General features: G+C 36.3%; 3 protein-coding genes across 3 annotated transcripts in view; 1 reads left to right on the forward strand and 2 right to left on the reverse strand.

The window, feature by feature from the left end:
* The window catches only part of LOC125838451 (transcription factor Pur-alpha 1), a 631,298-nt gene that overhangs the window by 234,231 nt on the left and 374,439 nt on the right, over positions 1–22,628 (forward strand). The gene's annotated exons all lie outside the window — the stretch shown is intronic.
* Positions 19,161–19,583, reverse strand: LOC125838467 (uncharacterized mitochondrial protein AtMg00810-like). Its single transcript, XM_049517515.1, has one exon. It carries the CDS (start codon positions 19,581–19,583, stop codon positions 19,161–19,163), a length of 423 nt encoding a protein of 140 aa, XP_049373472.1.
* On the reverse strand, positions 19,844–20,245 carry LOC125838468 (uncharacterized mitochondrial protein AtMg00820-like). The gene has a single exon (XM_049517516.1). The coding sequence runs from the start codon at positions 20,243–20,245 to the stop codon at positions 19,844–19,846; it is 402 nt and encodes a 133-aa protein (XP_049373473.1).

Here is a 22,628-nt window from a genome sequence, read left to right on the forward strand (position 1 = left end):
TACTTTTTGCTCCGATATTGTTTTTACAAGAGGTTTGTTTTGATGGAAACTAGACTCAAATACCTTCAATTGGATAGATTTTAGGCCCTCTAACTAGTTATATATTAGAAGATATGCTCGTTCAAAGTCATATGAGAAATGAGATCATTTGTAGTATTCCTCCACAATGAACCTTTAAACTTTAATCTTTTCTTTAATGATCTCTTTGACCTAAAACTTTTGTTTAACCCTTCAAATGACTAAATATAAGGGTTACATGGTATGCTAAACCATTTTCAATGATATACCTCCTCCGATATCACATCTATGCATTGGTGTTTACGAGTCGCAAATGAATTTTAAGTTACAGGATATTACAATAATGGTCAAGCCCTCGAATGCTATGAGGACTTACCAAACTTATTCTTCTTGATCTACTATCATCCTAGCCATGAGGATGGAAGTCGATACCGCCAGACCCTACACTTTGTGTAAAATGTAGAAGGAATATGGATTAGCACAAAAATGTACTAAAGATGATAGCCATGCATAAAAACCTTGAAAACATGCTAAAAGGGACATTTTAGTTGAATGCATGCACTTTTCTAAATTAAGTTATCATTTTGAAAGTAGTGTGAAAACACAAGTCATAAACATAAGAGACATCATGCTAATACATAGACTACAACATGGTAGATAACAATCACAACTAGTGAGTATAAGAAGTGTAATTAGGAAAATATACATAGTCAATACCATCTAATTTTAGCATGACATGAGAGAAACACTTCATGAGCCACCTCAAGGCAAGCTTGTGCAATGTATGGATAAGATACCATAATCCTACCCACACTAAGCAAGTCACTTAAGATCCTCATTCATGTTTACCATCTTTTGACCTCATCCATAGCCTATTTCTCATATTTAAGGAAACATTCACTTTTAGTCAACCACATCAAGGAAAGCAACTCATGGTAACAATCCAAGTAGCATACAACATTACAAGTATCCTTCACATCAAATGAAATTGCCATTTAGTCACAAGCACATTCATTACATGAGTCATCTTGACAAAAGAGGAACCTACCATAACTACTCTCAAAGCCCACTTGAGCAATGCATGGATGAAGTCCCATACCCCCACCCACACTAAGTAGTACTTCTTGAATAGCCATAGATCATCCTAGACTTGACCCTTGTGGGAATTAGCTTTAACCGACATAGATCATGTGAGCTTGCATGGAATCCGGTGTATGCCCCACACTGAAAAGGGGTGTCCTACTTGCCTAAGGTAGAACTAAAATGTATTAGCTTTTAGGTGGATCCAATAGCTAAATAACCTACGGGGGCACGTAGTTATGGGATAAGGAGATTGCTACTAGAAACCTGCCCTTTCTGACGGGGGAGCTTCCATCTCAAGAGATACTTTCTAGAAACCCGCCCTTTCTGACGGGGGAGCTTCAATCTCATATTCAATATCCACTCGGTGCTAAGCATAATTCTCATGAAGTATTTACTGAATCCTAACTTCTTTAATTAGGATAGCTCATTAGATCATGTTTGAGAATAAACTTTTATAGTCCATGTCTTCATGTTAGATTCTATTAGGTTAGAACTAACTTTCCACCTAGAATCTTCAATATGTTAGATAAACTTTCACATTATGCTTATTATGTGTTTATGAGAATGAACTTTCAATCAACACAATAATATATCCAATAATCATGGAATAATCATGTATAAGTGTGTATGTGAGAATGTCTTTCGAAAACACAACAATTTGGATTATAATCACGTTCATAAAGTCTACACATGAAGCAACAACTAGACATAAGTCTCATGTTTTACCCCTCTTGGATCAAGGATCACACTCAACCAATCGCATTTAGGGTTACTACGTTAAACATGGAAGAAAATTTGATTTGAATAACTCAATAAATACAACATAATCACATAAGAATGGATCCGACCGAACATAAGAAGTTGAAGGAACATTTGAATGATTTGTAAGACAAAGGTTTCATCCGACCGAGAATCTCACCATGGAGTGCTCCGATTTTATTTGTGAGAAAGAAGGATGGTTTTCTCTGAATGTGCACTCTCTATCGACAGTTGAACCAAATGACTATTAATAATAAGCGTCCTCTCCTAAGGATTGATGATTTGTTTGACCAACTTCAAGGTGCAAGTTATTTCTCTATGATTGATCTCCGATCGGGTTATCACCAGTTGAGGGTGAGAGAACAAGATATTCTGAAAACCACCTTTACAAATCGATATGGTTATTATGAGTTTTTGGTGATGTCATTTGTCTTGACTATTGCCCTGGCGACATTTATGGAGATGATGAATAAGGTGTTTAGACAATACCTTGACATCTTTGTGATTTTGTTTATCCATGATATTTTGAGAATGGTATTGCAAAACCTTTAGGACCAACGACTTGCTGCAAAGTCTAGCAAATGTGAATTTTGGTTGAGATTTGTAGCTTGCCTTGTTCATATTGTGTCAAGCAAGGGTATATCCTAAGAAGAGGAATGGGGTCAAGAGTTGTTCTAGGCCTCTGTCACCTTTAGACAATAAAAGTTTCTTCAATTTGTCCTGTTATTATCGATGCTTTATTGAGGGGGTTCTCTTCTATTGCCTCTCCATTGACGGATTTTACTCAAAAGAAGGCTAAGTTTGTATTGTATGAATTATGTGATAAAATTTTCCAAGAGTTGAAAGATCGTCTTACTTCGGCTACAATTTTGACTTTATCGAAAGGGACAGATGGTTTTGTGGTGTATTGTACTGCTTCGAGAATTGGGTTGGGATGTGTACTTATGCAAAACAGAAAGGTTATTTCCTATGCTTCAAGGGAACTTAAGGTTCATGAGAAGAATTATCCGACTCGTGATCTGGAATTGGCGGTGGTGGTTTTTGCCTTAAAGATATGGAGGCTTTATTTGTATGTTGTCCATGTGGATGTGTTCACCGACCACAAAAGCTAGCAATACATGTTTAGTCAAAAGGATTATCATTGCCAAAGAAGGTGGCTTGAGTTATTGAAAGATTATGATATGATTGTCCTTTATCACCCTGTAATGGCAAATGTAGTAGCGGATGCTCTTAGTAGATTGTATATGGGTAGTGTTGCTCACATTGATGATGATAGGAAAGAGTTGGTACGAAATGTACATAGATTGGCCCATTTGGATGTTCGGTTGATGGACTCAAACAAGGGGGGTATTATGGTTCACAATTGTTCCTAATCTTCTTTTGTGAGTGACTTCAAATCCAAGCAAGGTCTTGATCTGATCTTAGTGGACTTGAAAAAAGGGGTACTCAAGAATTCTTTTGAGTCTTTCTCCCAAGGGGGAGATGGGGTGCTTAGATACCAATGTCAATCATGTGTTCCAAATGTTGATGACCTAAGAGAACACATTTTGGCAGAAGCCCATAGTTCTCAGTATTTCATTCACCCTGGAGCCACCAAAATATATTGTGATTTGTAAGAAGTCTATTAGTGGAATGAGATGAAGAAGGATATTTTGGGATTTGTGCCTAAGCGTCCAAATTGTCAACAAGTGAAAGTTGAGCATTAGAAACCGAAAGGTTTATCCTAAGATATTATCATTCCCACTTGGAAGCGGGAAGACTTGATCATGGATTTTATAGTAGGGTTTCCACGTACTCGGCAACAATATATTTTCAATTTAGGTCATAGTAGACCGAATGACGAAATCGGCCTATTTTATTCCCTTCAAGTTCTCTTATACGGCGGAAGACTACGCCAAATTGTATTTGAGGGAAATGGTAAGGTTGCATGGTGTTCCATGGTCCATTATCTTCGATAGAGGTACTCAATTTACTTCTTAGTTTTGGAAGTCATTCCAAAAAGGGTCTTGGTACTAAAGTGAAGCTTAGCACAACCTTTCACCCACAAACCGATGGGCAAGCGGAGCGAATGATTAAAACTTTGGAAGATATGTTGAGAGCATGTGTCATCGACCTTAAGGGAAGTTGGGATGATAACTTTCCATTGATAGAGGTCGCTTATAATAGTAGCTACCATTCTAGTATTGGTATGGCCTTCTTTGAAGCTCTTTATAGTAGGAGGTATAGATCTCCCATAGGGTGGTTTGAAGTGAATGAAGCTATCTTGATTGGACACGAGCTAGTTCATGATCCTATGGGGAATGTTCGACTTATTAGAGAGAGGTTGAGAACAACCCAAAGTCTACAGAAGTCCTATGCCGATGTTATAAATAGAGAACTTGCATTTGAGATTAGTTATTGGGTCTATTTGAAGATCTCACCCATGAAAGGTTTGGAAAGAAAGGGAAACTTAGTCCCCAATATGTAGGGCCATATCAAATTTTGAGCCGTGTTGGTAAGGTTTCTTATGATCATAATTTGCCTAATGAGTGGGCATCAGTGTATCATGCTGAAGTAATGTGTTGGAGATCCGGCATCCATAGTTCCCTTACAAGGCTTGAGAGTTGATGAAATTCAATCTTTTGAAGAATTTCCGGTTGAGAATCTAGATCGGCAAGTTAAGAGATTGAGAAACAAGAAAGTTGCTTCCGTGAAAGTATTGGGGAGAAACCACCTGGTTAAGGGTGGTACTTGGGAGGTCGAGGCAGATATGAAGTCCCGATATCCTCAGCTCTTTCCTTCTACTCTAGCTTGAGGTATTAAGTTTCCTCTTGGTTTGCTTTATGACCTGAAGTCATATGTTCTTTATGTGTGTCCATGATTTCCTTATATGATGCATGTTCACGAAAACTTGTGTTTCGAAAGAAAATAAGTGTTTGATTGATTTTCCTCATCTTGTATTTCATTCACTATGAATTGCTTATAGGCTTCATGAGATGACTTGATGAACTTGTTTAGATATGCTTTTTGAGATTCAATTGCATATGAGCTTAATGAGATTGTGTTGAACATGCTTATTAGTTTGGAGAAGGTAGTTCCTCCTTGAGTATATCAAATCTGAAATTTGTCAAGCAAATTGGGTTGTTAGATGTAGTTCTTACTTCCTGGTGTTGCATTGAGTATATTTGAGTGGGAGTTGATGTTTCCTCCTTAATGTGTGCTTTTTTAGATGTTGCATACATGATGGGCTGCTAGTATTGAGTCTTTACTTCCAAATGGTGTCTAGAAATCTCATTCGAGGATGAATGATCCCAAGAGGCAGATAATGTAACACTCCAGAATCTAGTAGACTAAATTAGGGCTAAGTAAGAGGGCTAGTGCAACACCCCATATCCAAAAAATAGAGAGCTAGACAAATCTCAACAGCACCAGGCCCCACCGACGGAACCTCATATGGTTCCTAGGTGGAACCACGGGCCGTGGGTCTAGGAACCGTGGATTGGCCAAAATCTCTGACCATGAACCACAACTTACTAGGATGGGCCATGAATCCATCCACGGTTCGTGGGTCAGTGTTCCATGGTTCAGGCATAGGAAAAATTTAAGGGACTTAAGGGTCTTATCCGGAATTAAATTAGAATTAAGTGGTGTCCTTTTTCGTAAGTGTAAAATACCTATCTTCGAATCACATCCAAAGAACCCATCTGGTTATAGTTATTTCGTATTGTTTGCTACTGTTGTAGTTGATAATTTCAAACCAAAACCCCCTTATTTGACATTTGTGTCACCCATGATTTGATTTATGGTTTTAGTCGATAATGTCCATTCCTATGACTGACTTGACCATGATCACACTTTGCTATTTAATCTTGAAAATGTACCACTCCCTGTGGAATTCGACCCCAACTCATTTAGTTGGATTTTATACTGATTAGCGATTGTTGACACTTAGAATTGGATGAAGTGTCCTTGATACGTCTAATTTGTCTCATGAGATGGGAGCCTTCACATAGTTGAGTTAAGGTATCTAGTAGAAATCTCCATATCCAATGAATTAAGACATCCTTGAAGAAGCATCTGATGGTGTTCAAAAGCATAAATGAACTATGACTTATTTAATGAAGTACCTCATAGTGTTCAAGAGTATAAATGGACTTAGACATACTTAAGGTAGTATCTCATAGGATTCACGTTAAAATAAAGTTAGACATACTAAAGGAAGCATCTCAGAGGGTTCAACCTAATAATAAACTAAGATCATGTGCTTAAAAGAGTACCTCATAGTGTTCTAGGGTTTAAAGAGAGGGACTAGGTTCCAAACCAAGAAGTATTAGTATGAGGACCTAAAAGTGGTACTTAGCATGAATAGTATTATGGGATGCAATTCATTCGTTGCACAAGTATGACTTAGGGTTATTAAAGAAAGTATTCTCTTGTATGATGTATCTTGAGATAGGATTGTGCTATAGTTTCCTTCCTTGCTATAATTGACTAAAGGTGAGAGATTCCCTTAGTTATGAGATTTAAGTTGATAATGAGACCAAAGGAGGGTGAGTATGACTAAGATGAGTTCAAGGTTATGCTTAGTGTGAAGGGTAGTATTGAATGCCTTTCATACATGGCACAAGTTTACTTTGAGGTTACTTAGGAGTAGAGTACCCTAATGGTAGAAAAGCTTAAGACTTGACCATGCATTTAGGCTATGATTAAGATGACCAAAAAGAGATTCTTGGCTTCGGTGGTATTATGGGATGCAATTCATGTATTGCACATGTATGCTTTTAGGTTACTTAAGAATAGTTCTATTAAGGTATATATGACTAAGAGTCAAATAATTCTTATATGATCCTTTTTTCGAAGACTTTTCTTAATATTATGATATTGTCTCGTATGCTTATAATTGATGTTTCATGAAGTATTTCATATGATTTTGGATTATGTCTTATATTGACTAACCCTTTTCTCATGCTCTTATGGTATTATGCTAGCTAACATATGTAGTACATTTTGTACTAATGCATACTTTGCCTACATTCTAATCAAATGTAGGGTTTGGAGACTTGAGTGCTATTTTTGAGATGGGTTTCTAAGGAGCAAAGGAGTCGAAGTATTGGTGAGTCCTCATAGTTTCGAGGACAAACACAAAATTTCCTTTATGTCTTATATTTCATGTTTTTGAGACTATTGTATGGGCTGCGTCCCAAGGGTTTTATTCAAAGTTGTATTAGATGGTTTGAGACAAAGTTTTAGACAAAGGCTTCCGCTTATTTTTAATAAAAGACTTCGATTGAATGGATAAAAGTTTTAAATTTTTCCGTATTTTCTATTATCTTATAATCGTGATATGCTATGGGCTTGTATGAGGCTTTTCAGAGTCTTCTACGCCATGTTACGTCTAGGGGGTACTCATACATTATGTGATAAACGATGTGGAGGCGAGTACCCTCATCATATGATGAGGCTGTAGAAGCTAGTACCCAAAATTTAAAAGTATGTAAGGCAAGAGGCGAATACCCATTAGCCTTGTATGTAAGGCAAGAGAAGAATATCCATTAGCCTTTATAAGCTAGGGAAAGAGGCGAATCCCCATGTCTTTAAAACTAAGTATGACTTATGAGAACTATGCTATGAAGAATGAGTTATCTTGGATTGATGCTAGATAGGCCTTCCATGAGGTAAGTTTACTAGAGGCAGATCACCTAAGTCTTGACTAAGGATGAGTAAGGTTACTTGACCAGTATTCCTTTCTTATTATGATTATGCTTATGGTTTATATTAAATAACCATGATATTATTGTTGTTTATGCTAGCCATCATATTTAGTACTTTATTGTACTAACACATACTCTTTCCTACATTCTTATCAAACGTAGGGTCCGGCGACACAAATTCTCACACTTGTGGCTAGCTTCATTGTTGTTCAAGAAAGTGAAGTTTTGGTTAGTCCTCATTGTGTTCGAGGATATGATCACCACTTTCTTTTATGTCTTTTATTTCATGTCTTGGACTATTGTATGGGTTGTGTCACAAGACTTTATTCATGTTGGTTAGATGGTTTGAGACAACTGTATTAGACTTTCGCTTCATTTTATAAAGACCTCGATTGTATTGATAAAGATTTAAATTTCTACTAATTTATATTAATTTATGTTATGATATGTTGAGTGGATTGTATGAGGCCTCTCGGGGTATTATATGCCTTGTTACATCTAGTGGGTACCCCTGGGTCGTGACAACTATTGGGATGCTTAAATTTGCCAAAGCATTTTGTTACTTTGGGGCAAGTATTAACTTGATGCAGTATCCAATTTCCAAACAACTTGGGTTAGGCGAACCTAAATCCATAACAACGCATCTTCTCATGGATGATTGATCTATTAGCACCCCATTGGCATACTTTATGATATTTTGGTGAAAGCAGATAGGTTCATTTTACCGTCCAACATTCTTATTTTGGATTGTGAGATTGACACCGAGGTACCTTTTACATTAGGTAGGACGGTTTATTCTTTCGAAAGTGCCCTTGTGGACGGTGAAAGTGGTGAATTGAAATTTTAGGTAAGTTATGAGGAGGTTACTTTAAATGCGTGCAAATCTATGAAGCTTCCTAGTGACATTCATGTACGTAGTTTCAACCATAGAGGTGATTGATCATGTAGTGGCTAGTGTAAGTGAGGTGTTTTGTGCGAAGGAACCTCTCGTTGTTGTCCTTCCAAATTATGATTAAGAGGAAGTTCAAGGTTATCATGAAGTTATGGCTTCTCTACCGAGATTAGGTTATTCCTCTAAGAACCCATTGAAACTCGACATTGATCTTAAAAATCAAGAAAGTTCCCCGTTAAACCATCCATCGAAGATTCACCAAAGCATGAGCTGAAAGTACTCCCATCCCACCTTCATTATGTACTTTTGGGGGAAAATAACACGTTGCCTGTCATTATTGCCACATACTTGCTTGAATGGCAAGTTAAATTACTTGTTTAAACGATATATTAAAGTCATCGGATGGACATCTGATGATATTGTGGGAATTCTCCCTGGAATTTGCACTCATAAAATCCAATTGGATAGAGAATGTAAACCAAGCGTTGATCATCAAAAAAGGCTAAACCCACACATGTTTGAAGTGATGAAGAAAGAAATCTTCAAGTGGCGTATTGACATGGGTGAGTCTCGTGCAATGTGTACGAAAGAAAGAAGTAATTACAGTAGTTCCAAATGAAAAAAGGGAACTTGTGCCTATGAGAACAGTTACCAGGTGGTGTGTATGCATAGACTACCGGAAATTGAATGCATCGACTAGGAAAGACCATTTTCCTATGTCATTAATGGACCAATGCTTGATAGAATTGCGGGGAGTGGATTGTATTTCTTTGTAGATGGTTATTCTAGGTACAACTAGATTTCTATTGCATCGGAAGATCAAGAGAAAGCTACTTTTACATGTCCCTATGGAACATTTTCTTTCAAGTTAATGCCGTTTGTGTTGTGTAATGCTCTGAACACTTTCCAACAATGTATGTTTTCTATTTTTGCAGATATAGTTGAAGACTCAACGAAAGTCTTTATGGATGATTTTTCCGTTGTTTGTGATTCATTTGAAGCATTTCTTGAACACCCTGGGAAGGTACTACAAAGGTGCGTGAATACCAATCTTGTTTTAAATTGGGAGAAGTGTCATTTCATGGTGAAAGAGGGTATTATTTTGTGGGATAAAATTTCAGGAGAAGGAATGCAAGAGTATCAAGCTAAAGTTAAAGTCATTGCTAAACTACCTCTTACTATTTCGGTAAAAGGTGTTCGAAGTTTTCTAGGCCATGCGGGTTTCTACATGAGGTTTATAAATGATTTTTGCTAGGTATATCACCCTCTTTGTAAGTTACTAAAGAAGGAATCTACCTTCAACTTTGATGAAGCTTGTCTAAAAGTATTTTTGTGCTTGAATGAAAAACTAGTAGCTGCTCCGATCATTATTGCCCCCGATTGGAGTATTCCATTCGAACTCATGTGTGATGCTATTTGTGTATCTTTGGGAGCTATTCATGGTCAATGAAAAGGAAAGCTATTTCACCCAGTTTATTATGCAAGTAAGACTTTGAATGTAGCTCAAAAGAATTATATAGTCACCAAGAAAGAACTTCCAGCAGTGGTTGATCCTTTCGAAAAATTTAAAGTGTATTTGTTGGAAACCAAAGTGGTGGTGCACACGAATAATGCTGCAATTTTATATTTGATGGCTATGAATGATGCAAAGTCAGGATTTATTCAGTGGTGTTGTTGTTGCAGGAGTTTAATTTCGAGGTCAAAGATTGAAAGGGGTGTGAGAACCAAGTAGCGGATCACTTAACTTTGATAGAAACCAATATTGTTGATCACGGTGAGAGGGATATTGAGGTAGAATTTCTTGACAAGACAATGATGAGTATAACTCATGCCAACACACCCTGGTACGCTTACTTTGCTAACTATGTAGTGTGTGGGATTATGCCTAAGGCCCTGAATTTTTATCAACAAAAGAAGTTCTTGTTCGATATAAATAGGTACTTCTTGGATGAACTGTACCTATTCAGAGAATGCACATCTCACATAATTAGAAGGTTCGTACCTGAAGTGGAAGTAAATGCAATCCTCAAAGCTTGCCACACATCGCAAGTTGGTGGACATCATAGCAGGGTGCGCACATCCGCCATAGTGCTTCAAAGGGGCTACTATTGGCCATCATTATACCATAATACTCATTCTCTCGTTAAGCAATGTTTTGAATGTCAAAAGAATGGGGTAGTATGGAGAAAGCATGAGTTACCTCGTAATCCAATTTTATAAGTCGAGTTGTTTGATGTATGGGGAATCAACTTTATGGGACCATTTGTGATCTCTTTTGAAGATAAGTATATCTTGGTGGCGATTGATTACGTTTCTAAATGGGTTGAAGTTGTATCATTTCCCAACAATAATGGGAAGAGTTTTGTGCAATTCTTGAAGCGATTCATTTTTACAAGGTTTGGTACCAAGCGTGCTGTCATCAGTGATGGAGGGTCTCATTATTGCAACCGGTTGTTTAGCAAATATGGAGTTAAGCATAAAGTTTCAACCCCCTATCATCAACAGACAAGTGACCAAGTTGAAGTATCAAATCAAGAAATCAAGGGAATTTTGGCGAAAATAGTCTACGCAAATTAAATGGACTAGTGACGGAAGTTGGTTATGCTCTCTAGGCATACCGCACCGCGTTCAAGACTCCAATTGTCATGTCGCCATACCAATTGGTATATAGAAAGTCTTGTCACCTATCAATTGAACTTGAACACATGGCATTATGGGCATTAAAGGCGTTAAACTTGAATTGGGGTGATTCCTTAAAAGGTAGAGTCAATCAACTCCGTGATTTGGAAGAGTTTTGGTTGTAGGCGTATTATAGTTCAGCCCATTATTAGGAGAAAATGGAGATATGGTATGATGCAAAAATATTTCCACGAGTGTTTAAAGTTGGCGATCTTGTTTTGCTTTATTACTCCCGTTTGAGACTCTTCCAGGGTAAACTCAAATCAAAATGGCCAGGACCGTTCAAGGTCACTCCAGTGTTGGTAAATGGGGTAATTGATTTTGAAAGCAAAGAATGATCGACATCCGAAGTAAATGGGCAACGCTTGAAGCCCTGTTTTGGAGAATGTCCTGATGTCTCTGTAATTGAAGTTGTGTATATGGAAGATACTTGAGAGCATTTCCCCGTCGTGTCACGACATTAAATAAGGCACTAATTTGGAGGCAACCAAAGTTTTTCACATTTTTGAATAATGTTTGTTGAATGTGTAGGTTGAAATCCTCATTTTTGACATAATAGTAATTGTGCGGTGAGTAGGTCCTTCCACCGAAACACAAATCAAAACTCTTGATCGCCCAAGTACACTGCTAATTTCTAGGCCAACTTTGGAACTCATTCTAGAAACTTCGCTGAGATGCATGAACTTTCGGCACACCGCAGAACCATTCAGCGAGGCTGACTAAGCTCACATTTTTTCTCAAACTGGAAGACAATATTTCTGGAATGTTCGGCGAGCCCACTCCAGCTTGGCAATTTTTTGAATGGTTCGGTGTGCCTGGCAACTGCTCGCCAATTGGGAGTGAAGTGAAGAGCTTTTCCTTCTCTAATATTTTCATTCGTCAATCCTTACACGCTTGTCTTGGTAGCTACATTCGTTATATTTGCATTATGGGCACTGCACAAACCTTTCTCGAGGGGATGTGTGAAGGTCTCATCTTTAGTTTGGATATTCTCTTTCACATTTGAGTATCGATTGCAATCAATTCAAATGACTTGAATAGTTCTCTTGATTGAACGATATGTTTGTGCGATTCTAATGATGAAAAATTGAGTTGCATAAGTCATATGTGAACTCTTAGCATCTCATTGTGACTAGCCGATTGTATAAATGAGTCTTATGATGATCGTTGCACACGAGCTCAAATTATATAGTCCTGATCGATGATTGTGTAAAATGCCGTGTGTGGTGAGATTTCCTTTAATTATATGCTTGGTGAAAACTAGAACTTGCCCTGTTGGTCAGTTGATTAACATTGGTGAATGCAAGATGTGATCTTAGGCACAAATTTTTGAGAGTGAACCAAATTGCTATTATACCTCTTTTGTGGCCACCTTGTGAGAGTGTGAACCCAACATGGAACTATTTGACCCTAAACTTTTCTTTGGATGAAACATGAACACATTTAGCCTCTTTCCTTCCCACCAAATACCACATGAAGCTTTGGACCGTTTGTATAGCCACCTTAGGAAAAATCCTAAGTTGGGGATGTGGTGAAAAATGAGGAAGCTCAAGAAGTTTGTGAAGAATTTACCCTTGAAGGATGGTGTTGAAAAAAAAGATGGAACCACTCCACATTAAAAAAAAGAAGTAAAACAAGAAAAAGTTTGGAAAATAATGTGCAGTAAAACTTATGCATGGATAAAAGAAAAGATAAGTCCAATGCTTTAAAGAACTTAGGGTATAGTGTGAAAATGAACTAGAGTGAAAGAAAGGGGAAGAAGTTCATTGCAATCCATGCTTGATGAAGGTAGAAATCACTAAGCCAAAATGATCATACCTTTACCCCAACCACGTTACATGCCTTTAAAGACTAGGTGATCTTTATTGAGCCAACTATCATGTTGATTGGAAAATATGGGGAATATGGGTAGAATCATGCATGTGTTTATCTTTGAAAGCTTGAGACTTGATTTTAATTCCTAAATTCTTAAATTTTGATGAGCTTTGTGTGGGCATGAAATCATTTTTTATGTGAGGTCATTTGAATACTTTTGTTAAGCTCGAATTTGCATTTGAAGCAAGCATTGTGAGCTTGACATCTATTTGATGATTACTAGTCACAATTTGAAAATTATAGTGCACAAATGAACATTGCATGGGTAGTTTGAACCTCTTGTGCACTCATGTTGAGTCTAAAGTAGCACTATTTGTAGACATCTATGTTGAACTTATTGATCTTGTGTTTGACTTAAGGACAAGAAAAAGTTTAAGTTTTGGGTGTTGATGAGTCGGGTATTTGGACTCATTTATGGCTTAATATTCAAAGATTTAGTGTCCTAATGCCCATTTTACCCTCATAACGGATGTTAAAATGTTAATTTGAAGAATCGAAGGCAAAAGAAAAAGGCCAGGGCATTACCGGGCAAAAAAGAGCGAAAAAGTTGAAGGAAAGCAAGGCTGGTACTCGCCAAAACCACTCGGCGAGTCGCAATGTAGACCTTCAGCTCACCTAAAGTTCCAGCATGTCAGCCCATGAAAAGACCAACTTGGCGATCGAATGGGTATTTCTGCGATTCACTGAAGTGTTCGGCGATGCCAATTTAACCCTTCAAAAGTTACAAGGTAATTGGTAAAAATGTAGGCCAAAATGGCGACAAGAGGCCTACATGGTGCGTCACTGACTAGGTCGGTGAGCCTGATATTGATCAGCTAAATTTATAGCAAAGAAAGGGTAAAAATCCAAACCAAGAAGGCGATACAAGGGGCAGTTGGTGCGTCACCACCAGGTCACCGAAGCCCATTATACTTCGCCCAGTGGCTCTGATGCTGAAATTTTGGGAACATATAAATGCAACTTTCAACAGAAGAAACTGAGTTCCTACATTTTCCAATTTTGGATTATTGATCGTCAACATTCTAAACATTGTTTTATACTTTTTGAGTAGAGATTTAGGGTTTGTTTGTTTTAATTTGAGCATTTGGAGACTTGTTGATTGTTGCCCAACCTGATGGAAAACAGAGTTGGTAACAATTTATTTCTTTATTATGATTGGCTAAAACCCCCATTCTTATGGGTGTGATGATGTAGTTGAATGTTTCAATTAGCTTATGGGTACAATGTTAATATTTGCTGATTTTAATGTTGATTTGAATTGCGTTCAATTAATAGGTTCTTTTTTAATTGATGAATTGTAGTTTCAAATGCAGTTCTAGTTAAGTACTCTAAGCTTGTTTGAGAAAGATGTATTAGAGTTAATGTTATTAGTTGATGATTGTAGTGATTGGGTTGTTGCGGATTTAGTTCTAAAAAGTGGGTCTAAATGAAATCTTTCAAATCTAGCTTGAAGAAGAAGATTGATTAAGGTATTGGGCTGTTAATATGTGTTATGCTTGTCGAGGTTCGAAAGAACTCGTTTGATTTGTGATAGTTGATTGAGAAATGTCTATTGCACTTATTCCCTAGCCTCCCATGGAGATTCAACAACTTTTGGTAAATAATAATCACACATTTTGCGCAATTGGCATTCAATTGATCACACTCCCAAGAAACCCTCTCTACTTGTTTACTCTAGGTTATTTGTAGTTGTTAATTGTTTACCCAAATCCCCCCATTTGTTTTTGATTTTCAATACCTTGTCATTTACTTTATTGTTGCGAAAATGTCTAAATCTACAAACTATTACAACACCATTTAACTTGTAATAAAATTCTTTATTTTATCACTCCCTGTGTGATCGACCCCATCTCTTAGTTGGGTTTAGACTTGTTAGTGACCGCCTACACTTAGAACCAGATGAAATGTAGTTGAGCATTATCAAAGTTTTCAACTAACCTTCCTGTTACAGGATTCTAGTGACCTTAAATGATATAAAAAATCACTCCCAAACTAATGAATTGACCATAGCATCTAAGAACAATTAAGAATCACTCGGTACGACCATATATGGAATTCACGAATGGTTCAGCTCTTAACTTAGAAATTTTCAAGGTGTTACAATATCTCTCCCTTGGGATCATTATTCCTCCAATGATGTTTAAACTGGGAATAGAGGGGAAATAAGTTAATTTGACTATATTTTGTACTTCTGAACTTTTCCAAAAACATAGGAGTAAGTGATTCATTCTGATAGTTTAGAAACTGGATTTGAACACGCTTGGCGCAAACTTCACGTCAAATTTTATGATTACATGCCATGACATTAAATAAGAGTATTTGGGCACGAAGTAAGAGTAGGAATACTATACCTTGCGAGATAGATTGATACCATTCAAGTTTAGAAACACTTGCCAACCTGTGCTTTAGGAATACTACTCATCGTCACCATCACTAACACAACTGAAAAAGGGATCACTGAAAAAGCATAGTGCGAAGAATCATAAGCATGATTCATTCGAGAAATATGATATAAGATTATGAATGATGTAATATTATGCTCCTAGCCACTGAGAATAAATCATGAATTTGAGAGACTATAATACTATGAGACATGAGTGCTTATATGAATATGCTAATATCATGAGGCTGATATCCATAGCTTTATGGTGTAAGATTGAGATCGATGGGCTATTTGAAGTCTTTGTCCTCATTCTGGTAATTGAGCATAGATGTGAATCTATCTGAACTAAATGAGCGCAGGTTATGGACACAATTCAGATATTTCAAAAATCAATAAGATACTGTAATGATTGAACCTAGTGGAATACACAAGATAATGAATTGATTAATATATCTCTAAAACTGTTTCTGAAAACATTGCTATATGATTCTCCACTTTGTATTGGTTTCTCATCTTATCATCTCCCCCTTGGGTCTAAAGCTAACACTTTAAAGTTGATATATTCAATCATCTCTAAACTGGTCTAAATTCTCTCTACTCTAATACTCAAGAAAGGATTATGTCATGGCTACTCAACTCTTCATGTGCATGTACGAGGGTTCCTTCTAAGACCTCTTTCTAAGATGCTTCTTTTAACATCTTCATGCTTCTATAGAAGTCTTTCTGTAATCGTTAATAATAATTGCTTATAAAACCTCTTAATCTAAGGCTTAATAGTCTGAGTTGTCCTTCTTAGCCCACTAATACCGTCCTTTAAATTTCATTTGAGGAAACTTGACCTATATTTAAGAGGATAGTCATTGAATATATATGATCTCTCTGACAAAAATCTTAAAGGGTAATGTATAATGCTTACATCAACCTACTCCATATTTGTAGCTCAAATATACTATCTAGGTAATTTTGAAAAATCTTAAACTCATTGGAACGTCGTCTAACTACATACGATAGGAGGTACACCACTTTACGCTCTTGATACTCTAATGACTTAGCCACACTCTCTTGATCTCATCTAAGATCACCAAATTTTATCAAAAAGTAACACCTTAATTCTTCACCTAATTTATGCAAAACCGACTTGATCATATCTTTAAAACTAACATCATCACCCTCATGTGGCCATCCTGATTATCATGATACTCGTCTCAAATTCAAGATTAGTGTCTACTACCAAACACATATAAATACAATTGCTCATATATTATACTAACTTACAACTACTACATAGAATTAACAAACACCCACCCACTAAGACCTCATCACAAGTTGTCAATCGTTATCTCTCGATCTAGATACTAGCATTATAGTTTACCATCACAGTTCCTTTCAAAACATACGTACTATTTAATCATTCACTATATAAAATTTTCACGTTACTTCTATTCCCTGTAAACATTATGGCTCTCCCACAATAAACCATATGCCTAGCTTAGATCTATCACATCATGAATACTCTGCTCTTTTATTCAACATTAATACTTGGCCTTCACTAAAACAACGTTACATTGGCATAAACTCTCTTCTGGTTAAAGTATACTCTAACTCATCCATATTAGAAACTTTTACTCTACCTCATGAAATCTACATAAACTAATCACTTCTTGGTCAACCCACAATGAAAAACACCTCAGTAATAACTTACTGGGTGCATGACTGCAACAAAATAATTTTCCTTGTCACTATCTTTCTTTCTTAGATTATTATACCTCTGCATGCATTCATAAACTCTAAACAATTTCACTACTTCTTCTTATAAAATCATAACGCATACTATCTTTTCGGATGAAAATACTACCCAATCTCTAAAACAAACTTCCTCATAAGGGTGTCAACTAAAACTAGGTTTAGAGAAGAGAGACTTTGAGTAAATCTTGCTTAAAGCTCTAATTCACGATTCATATGAAGAAGAGTACATTCCTTCCAATCTAAATAGTTAAGCTTACACACGGGCTTCCCTCCATCCCCTTTGCAGTCTCTTGACTTTCTGAAGACTTTATTTGAGAGTAACTCATCGATAAAGATCTAGGCTTCACTTTTAAAGCACCTTGAGTATGAGGGGAAGTCGAATGGATTTGAGAAACCCACAAATTTGAATAACTTTCTTATGACACAGTTCTATTGCATAATTTAGAGTATGTAATATTACAGAAACTTTTCGTAAATGTATGTAGTCCCACATTTATGGGAGTGGGGCCCTCAAAACCATAATTAAGATCCTAACTACATGGCTTCACAAACACCCTAGGACACTTGAACTCTTTGCTCAAATACAAACTTTGTCCGGACTCGAGCAAACACACTAGATGTGGCCGACACTCGAGAACAATTGGTGTCCCCCAAGTAAACCTTCTTCTTGGTTGACTATAAGTTGAAGACTAACTCATGCATACACACACATCAAATTAAAAGAAATCATAAATTAATAGTCTAATAAATCTCAAAAGTTTATGGATATATTGAGTATAAAACATAAGTTTTAAATAAAACCTCTGAAACTGAAAGGCTCTCCAAAACTATCTATCTATAAAGCTTCTAATGTAAAAAGAAAAGTGTCGGGACAAAACCCATGACTCCTCGAGAGAACTACTACTAACATCTCATAAAACCAAAGTCCTCTAGAGGAAAGGAGGTCTCACTCAAAAGGTGAGGAGTGGATGAAGTCATCTCAACAGACTCTTGTTGAGGATGCTAAGAACATGTGTCTGCATCACAAAAAGAAGCAGGTCGAATGACATCAGTACATTGAATGTCCCAGTATGTAATATAAGTTTATAACAAATAACTGAATGAAAATATTGCAATAGATGTAGACATATACTCAATTGAATGTAAAGAAATAAAAAAGTGAAATCATTTAAACTTTACAAAATACTTTCTCATCTCTAAACTCAACATATTATGTTGGAGTTCATTGATTGAACTTTAACTCTATAAACATAAATAAAGGCAAGAAGAAGAGAAGAAAATATTTTTTCTAGTGGAAAGATGTTTTTTAATTGAACTGAAATGTTGATTAAATACAAAGAAAATGCTATAGCTAAGGCCTATATCTAAGAAACTAATTTGCACATGATTCCATGATAAAAAAAACTATTAAAAATAGAAACTCAAATCCTAAAAAATAGAACCTAACATAAAATGTTGAAAATTGCTGAAAGAGCTGTAGAAAATCCAGCAAACTTCTATTCACTAACTACTGCAATAACTGAGGCAATTAATAAACACTCCTCCTTGCTTCAGTTGCTGAAAATTCCAAGTCTTTCCCAGAGAAATTTGAATCTTCTCCTTGGTAAGGTTTTGGTAAAAATATCTGCTAGTTGAAGATCCTTCTTGCAGTAAAATTGGTAAAAATATCTGCTAGTTGAAGATCCGTCTTGCAGTACTTTAACCCAACATATCCTTCTTTCCAAGCATCTTTGAAAAAGAATAATTTGATATTAAAATGCTTGGTTTTTCCATGAAAAACTAGAATATTTCACATAGCAATAGCTTCTTGATTATCCACAAACACCTCTGTGCAGTTTTATTGCTTTAAATTAATATCAAGTAGCACTTTTCTAACCCATTAGGCTTGATTTGCAGTAGTTGTTGCTGCTATGAATTAAACTTCACTTGTTGATTGTGCAACAATCTCTTGCTTCTTAGAACACCAAGAAAATATTCCTGAACCAAGATTAAAACAATAACCAAAAGTACTTTTCATGTCATCGGAAGAGCCACCCTAATCACTACCAGAATACCCCTGCAACACATACTTCTTATTCGTATAGAACTTGATTCCAAAATTCAATGTTCCCTTAACATATCTTATCACCGTTTTAGCTGCTCTAAAATGAGAGTCAGTTGCACAATTATTGAATCTAGATAGAATACTTACATCATATAAAATGTCGGGTCTAGTTGGAGTAAGAAACAAGAGACAACCAACCAAACTGATGTAAAGAGTCTCATCCACTTTTTCAGCTTCATCATTCTTACTCAATTTCTCCTTTTGACAAATAGGAGTAGCTGTCTCTGTGCAATTTTCCATTCTGAACTTTGTCAAAATATCTTTTGCATACTTATTTTGACAGATGAACACTTCATTTTGCTCTTTCTTGATTTCCATTCCTAGAAAATACACCATTTCTCCAAAATTCGTCATCTCAAAATTATGTTGCATATCTTCTTTAATTTTCTTGACAAGTTGATTATTACTTCTAGTAAACAATAGATATTCTACATATAGTGAAATAAAAATAAAGTTAATTTCATCACCTTTAATGTAGAGAGTAGCTTTATTAAGGCATTTTCTAAATCCCAATTGAACCAAATGCTCATAAATCCTATTACACCAAGCTCTTGGTGCCTGCTTTAGTCCATACAACAATTTTTTGAGCTGATAGACTTCATTTTCATGCCTTTTCACTGCAAATCCTTTAGGTTCCTCAACATAAATTTCCTCCTCAAGAATGCAAATTTAACGTCCAACTGATACACGTTCAAACCATTTTTTGCAGCTATAGCCAATAATAATCTGGTGGTTTCTAATCTAGCAACAAGAATAAATGTATCAGAAAAATCAATACCAAAAATTTGAGCATACCCATTTACAACTACTCTGGTTTTGTGCTTGTTTATAGAGCCATATGCATTTAACTTGGTTCTGAAAATCCACTTCACTCCTATGACTTTCCTATCGTCATGTCTTTTCACAACTTTCCATATCTGATTCTTCTCAATCATGGTGAGTTCCTCCTTCATTGTAACTCTCCTTTTTGGATCTTTCTTTGCTTCCCAAAAAATTGTTGGCTCAAGAACAACCATATTGCATCTCTAATAGATATTAGAGAGAGATGGTGTGCCTCTTATAGGGATGTCATCCACCAATTCATCTTCATTCAGCTGGAGCATTGTACATTGATTTGGAATGAATGTTGGTTCTACTTCTTTCCAGTTCCATTGTTCATCTTCCATGAAATGCACATCTCTACTTATGAAGATTTTCATTGTATGAGGTTGGAAAACCCTGTAAGCCTTAGAAACAGGGTTGTAACCCACAAATATTCCAGCTTCCGCCTTTTTATCCAACTTATCTCTTTTTGCCTGTGGCACATAAGTAAAGCACAAGCATCCAAACAATTTGAGATTTTTCAAAAAAGGTTTATAACCATACCACACTTCAAATGGCGTCTTTCCCTATAATGCTTTTTTTTGAAGCATGTTGAGTAGAAAGAGTGAAGTATGCACAGCTTCAGCCCAGTGCTTTTTTGTCAAACACTTTTCATACAACAAACGTCTTGCCATCTCCATTATGGTACAATTCTTCCTCTAACTAACTCCATTTTGTTGTGGAGTGTATGGAGCAGTGAGTTGGTGTTCAATCCTAACTTTTTCATAAAATATATTAAACTGATCAGATTTGTACTCCTTCACATTATCAGACTTTAGGGATTGAATCTTACAACAACTTTGAGTTTTGATCCACTACTTGAATTTCCAGATGATAGTGGCAACCTGTGACTTCAACCTGAGAAATTAAATCCAACACATTCTCGTACAGTCATCAATGAAAACTATATAATACTTATTCCCTATGACTGATTGAGTTTTTTGAGGACCATGCGGATATGTGTGGATTAACTTTAGTTTTTCAGTATCTCTCCAAGTTTCTTTGTTGAAAGGAACTCTTGTTTGCTTGCCAAATCGACAAGTTTTGCAATCTGGTATTTCATCTTCAAGGTTAGGCAGCCGTTGAACTAGATCTTTCTTCTGTAGGTTCTTTACATCATCATGATTGAAATGTCAAAGCCTTTTGTGCCAAATTTCTGCATTGGTGTTAGTTGCAGAATAAGTTTCTTGCTTATGCACTAAAGGATCCAACGTAAAGTTCTTCCCTTCATCATTACTTTGAACAAATTTTTTCCATCTTCATCATTGATTTTACAATAATTTATTTCAAAGTGAAGTTTGCAACCATTATCAATCATCTGGCAAACACTTAACAGACTATGACTTATATTAGGTACAAAATACACGTCTTTGATTAGTTTTGTAGCTGAAGCGATCTTAATTTCCACATTAAGTTTGCCTTCAACCAAAATATAATCCCCATTGCCATTAGTTTGGAAACTACCTAAGTATCCAACTCCTTGAATAGATCACGATCAAATGTCATGTGGTTTGTGCAACAAATGTCAATAAGCCACTTGTCACTTGAGCTGCTAGTTGCAAAATAGGTTGCTACAAAGTGTTGCACTTCTTCTTCGTGATTAGGTACCTGTGGCGCATTATTTTTTTGAGTGTTGGTTTTGCAAATCTTTTGTTGATGTCCCATCTTCTGACATTTCTCATACTGTTGGTTTGGCCTTCTCCAACATTTGAATAGTTGATGACCCTTCTTTCCACAATTCTTTCAAGGAGAAAAATCATGTCTTGTTCCCCTATTGACACGAGGAAAAATAAAACATGAGCCTTCCTTCTAGATCCACTTCTTTTTTCCTTTGTCTCCCTGATTTGATTGATCTTTTGCAGGTAGTGCACCTTAATAGACCCTTCTCACCTCATAAGCCTTCTCTGTTCTTGTGCCTGCAGTGAATTAAATACTTCTGCCAAACTGGTTGTTGACAAATCCTTAGAATTTTCCAACGAGGAAATATTTGCTTCAAACCTTTTAGGGACTGTTACAAGAATTTTTTGAACCAATCTAGAATCAGGAAATTCAGAGGCAAGTAATGTTACATTGTTGGCAATGTTGAGTAATCTATCGGAATACTCTTTGACTGTCTCTAAATACTTCATCTTTTGAAGTTCAAATTCCCTAATGAGGTTGAGAATACACATTCCTTTTAACCGTTCATCTCCTTCATATTATGTTTTTAGAAAATTCCAGACATCAAAATCTGATTTGATTGTCATAATTCACACAAAAAATTCAGATGAGACTGTAGCAAATAACGTCACTCTAGACTTTTATTTTCTTGTTTTCTTCTCCTTGTTATTCCTTATCTGCGCCATGATATGATTTGCAAGCAAGGGAGGAACTTCGTTGTCCTCGTCAATAGCTTCCCAAAGATCATTTGCCTCCATATCTACCTTCATTCTTACTGGCAAAACATGATAGCATTCACCTTTGAAGACAGGTGGCGCTAGTGCAGTGAAAGGAGTTTCTGAATACATATTAGAAAAAAAAAAGAAAATAAGGAAAATG

This window comes from Solanum verrucosum, unplaced genomic scaffold (genome assembly GCF_900185275.1).
Source record: "Solanum verrucosum unplaced genomic scaffold, falcon-dt-bn FXZP01000286.1, whole genome shotgun sequence".
NCBI lineage: Eukaryota > Viridiplantae > Streptophyta > Magnoliopsida > Solanales > Solanaceae > Solanum > Solanum verrucosum.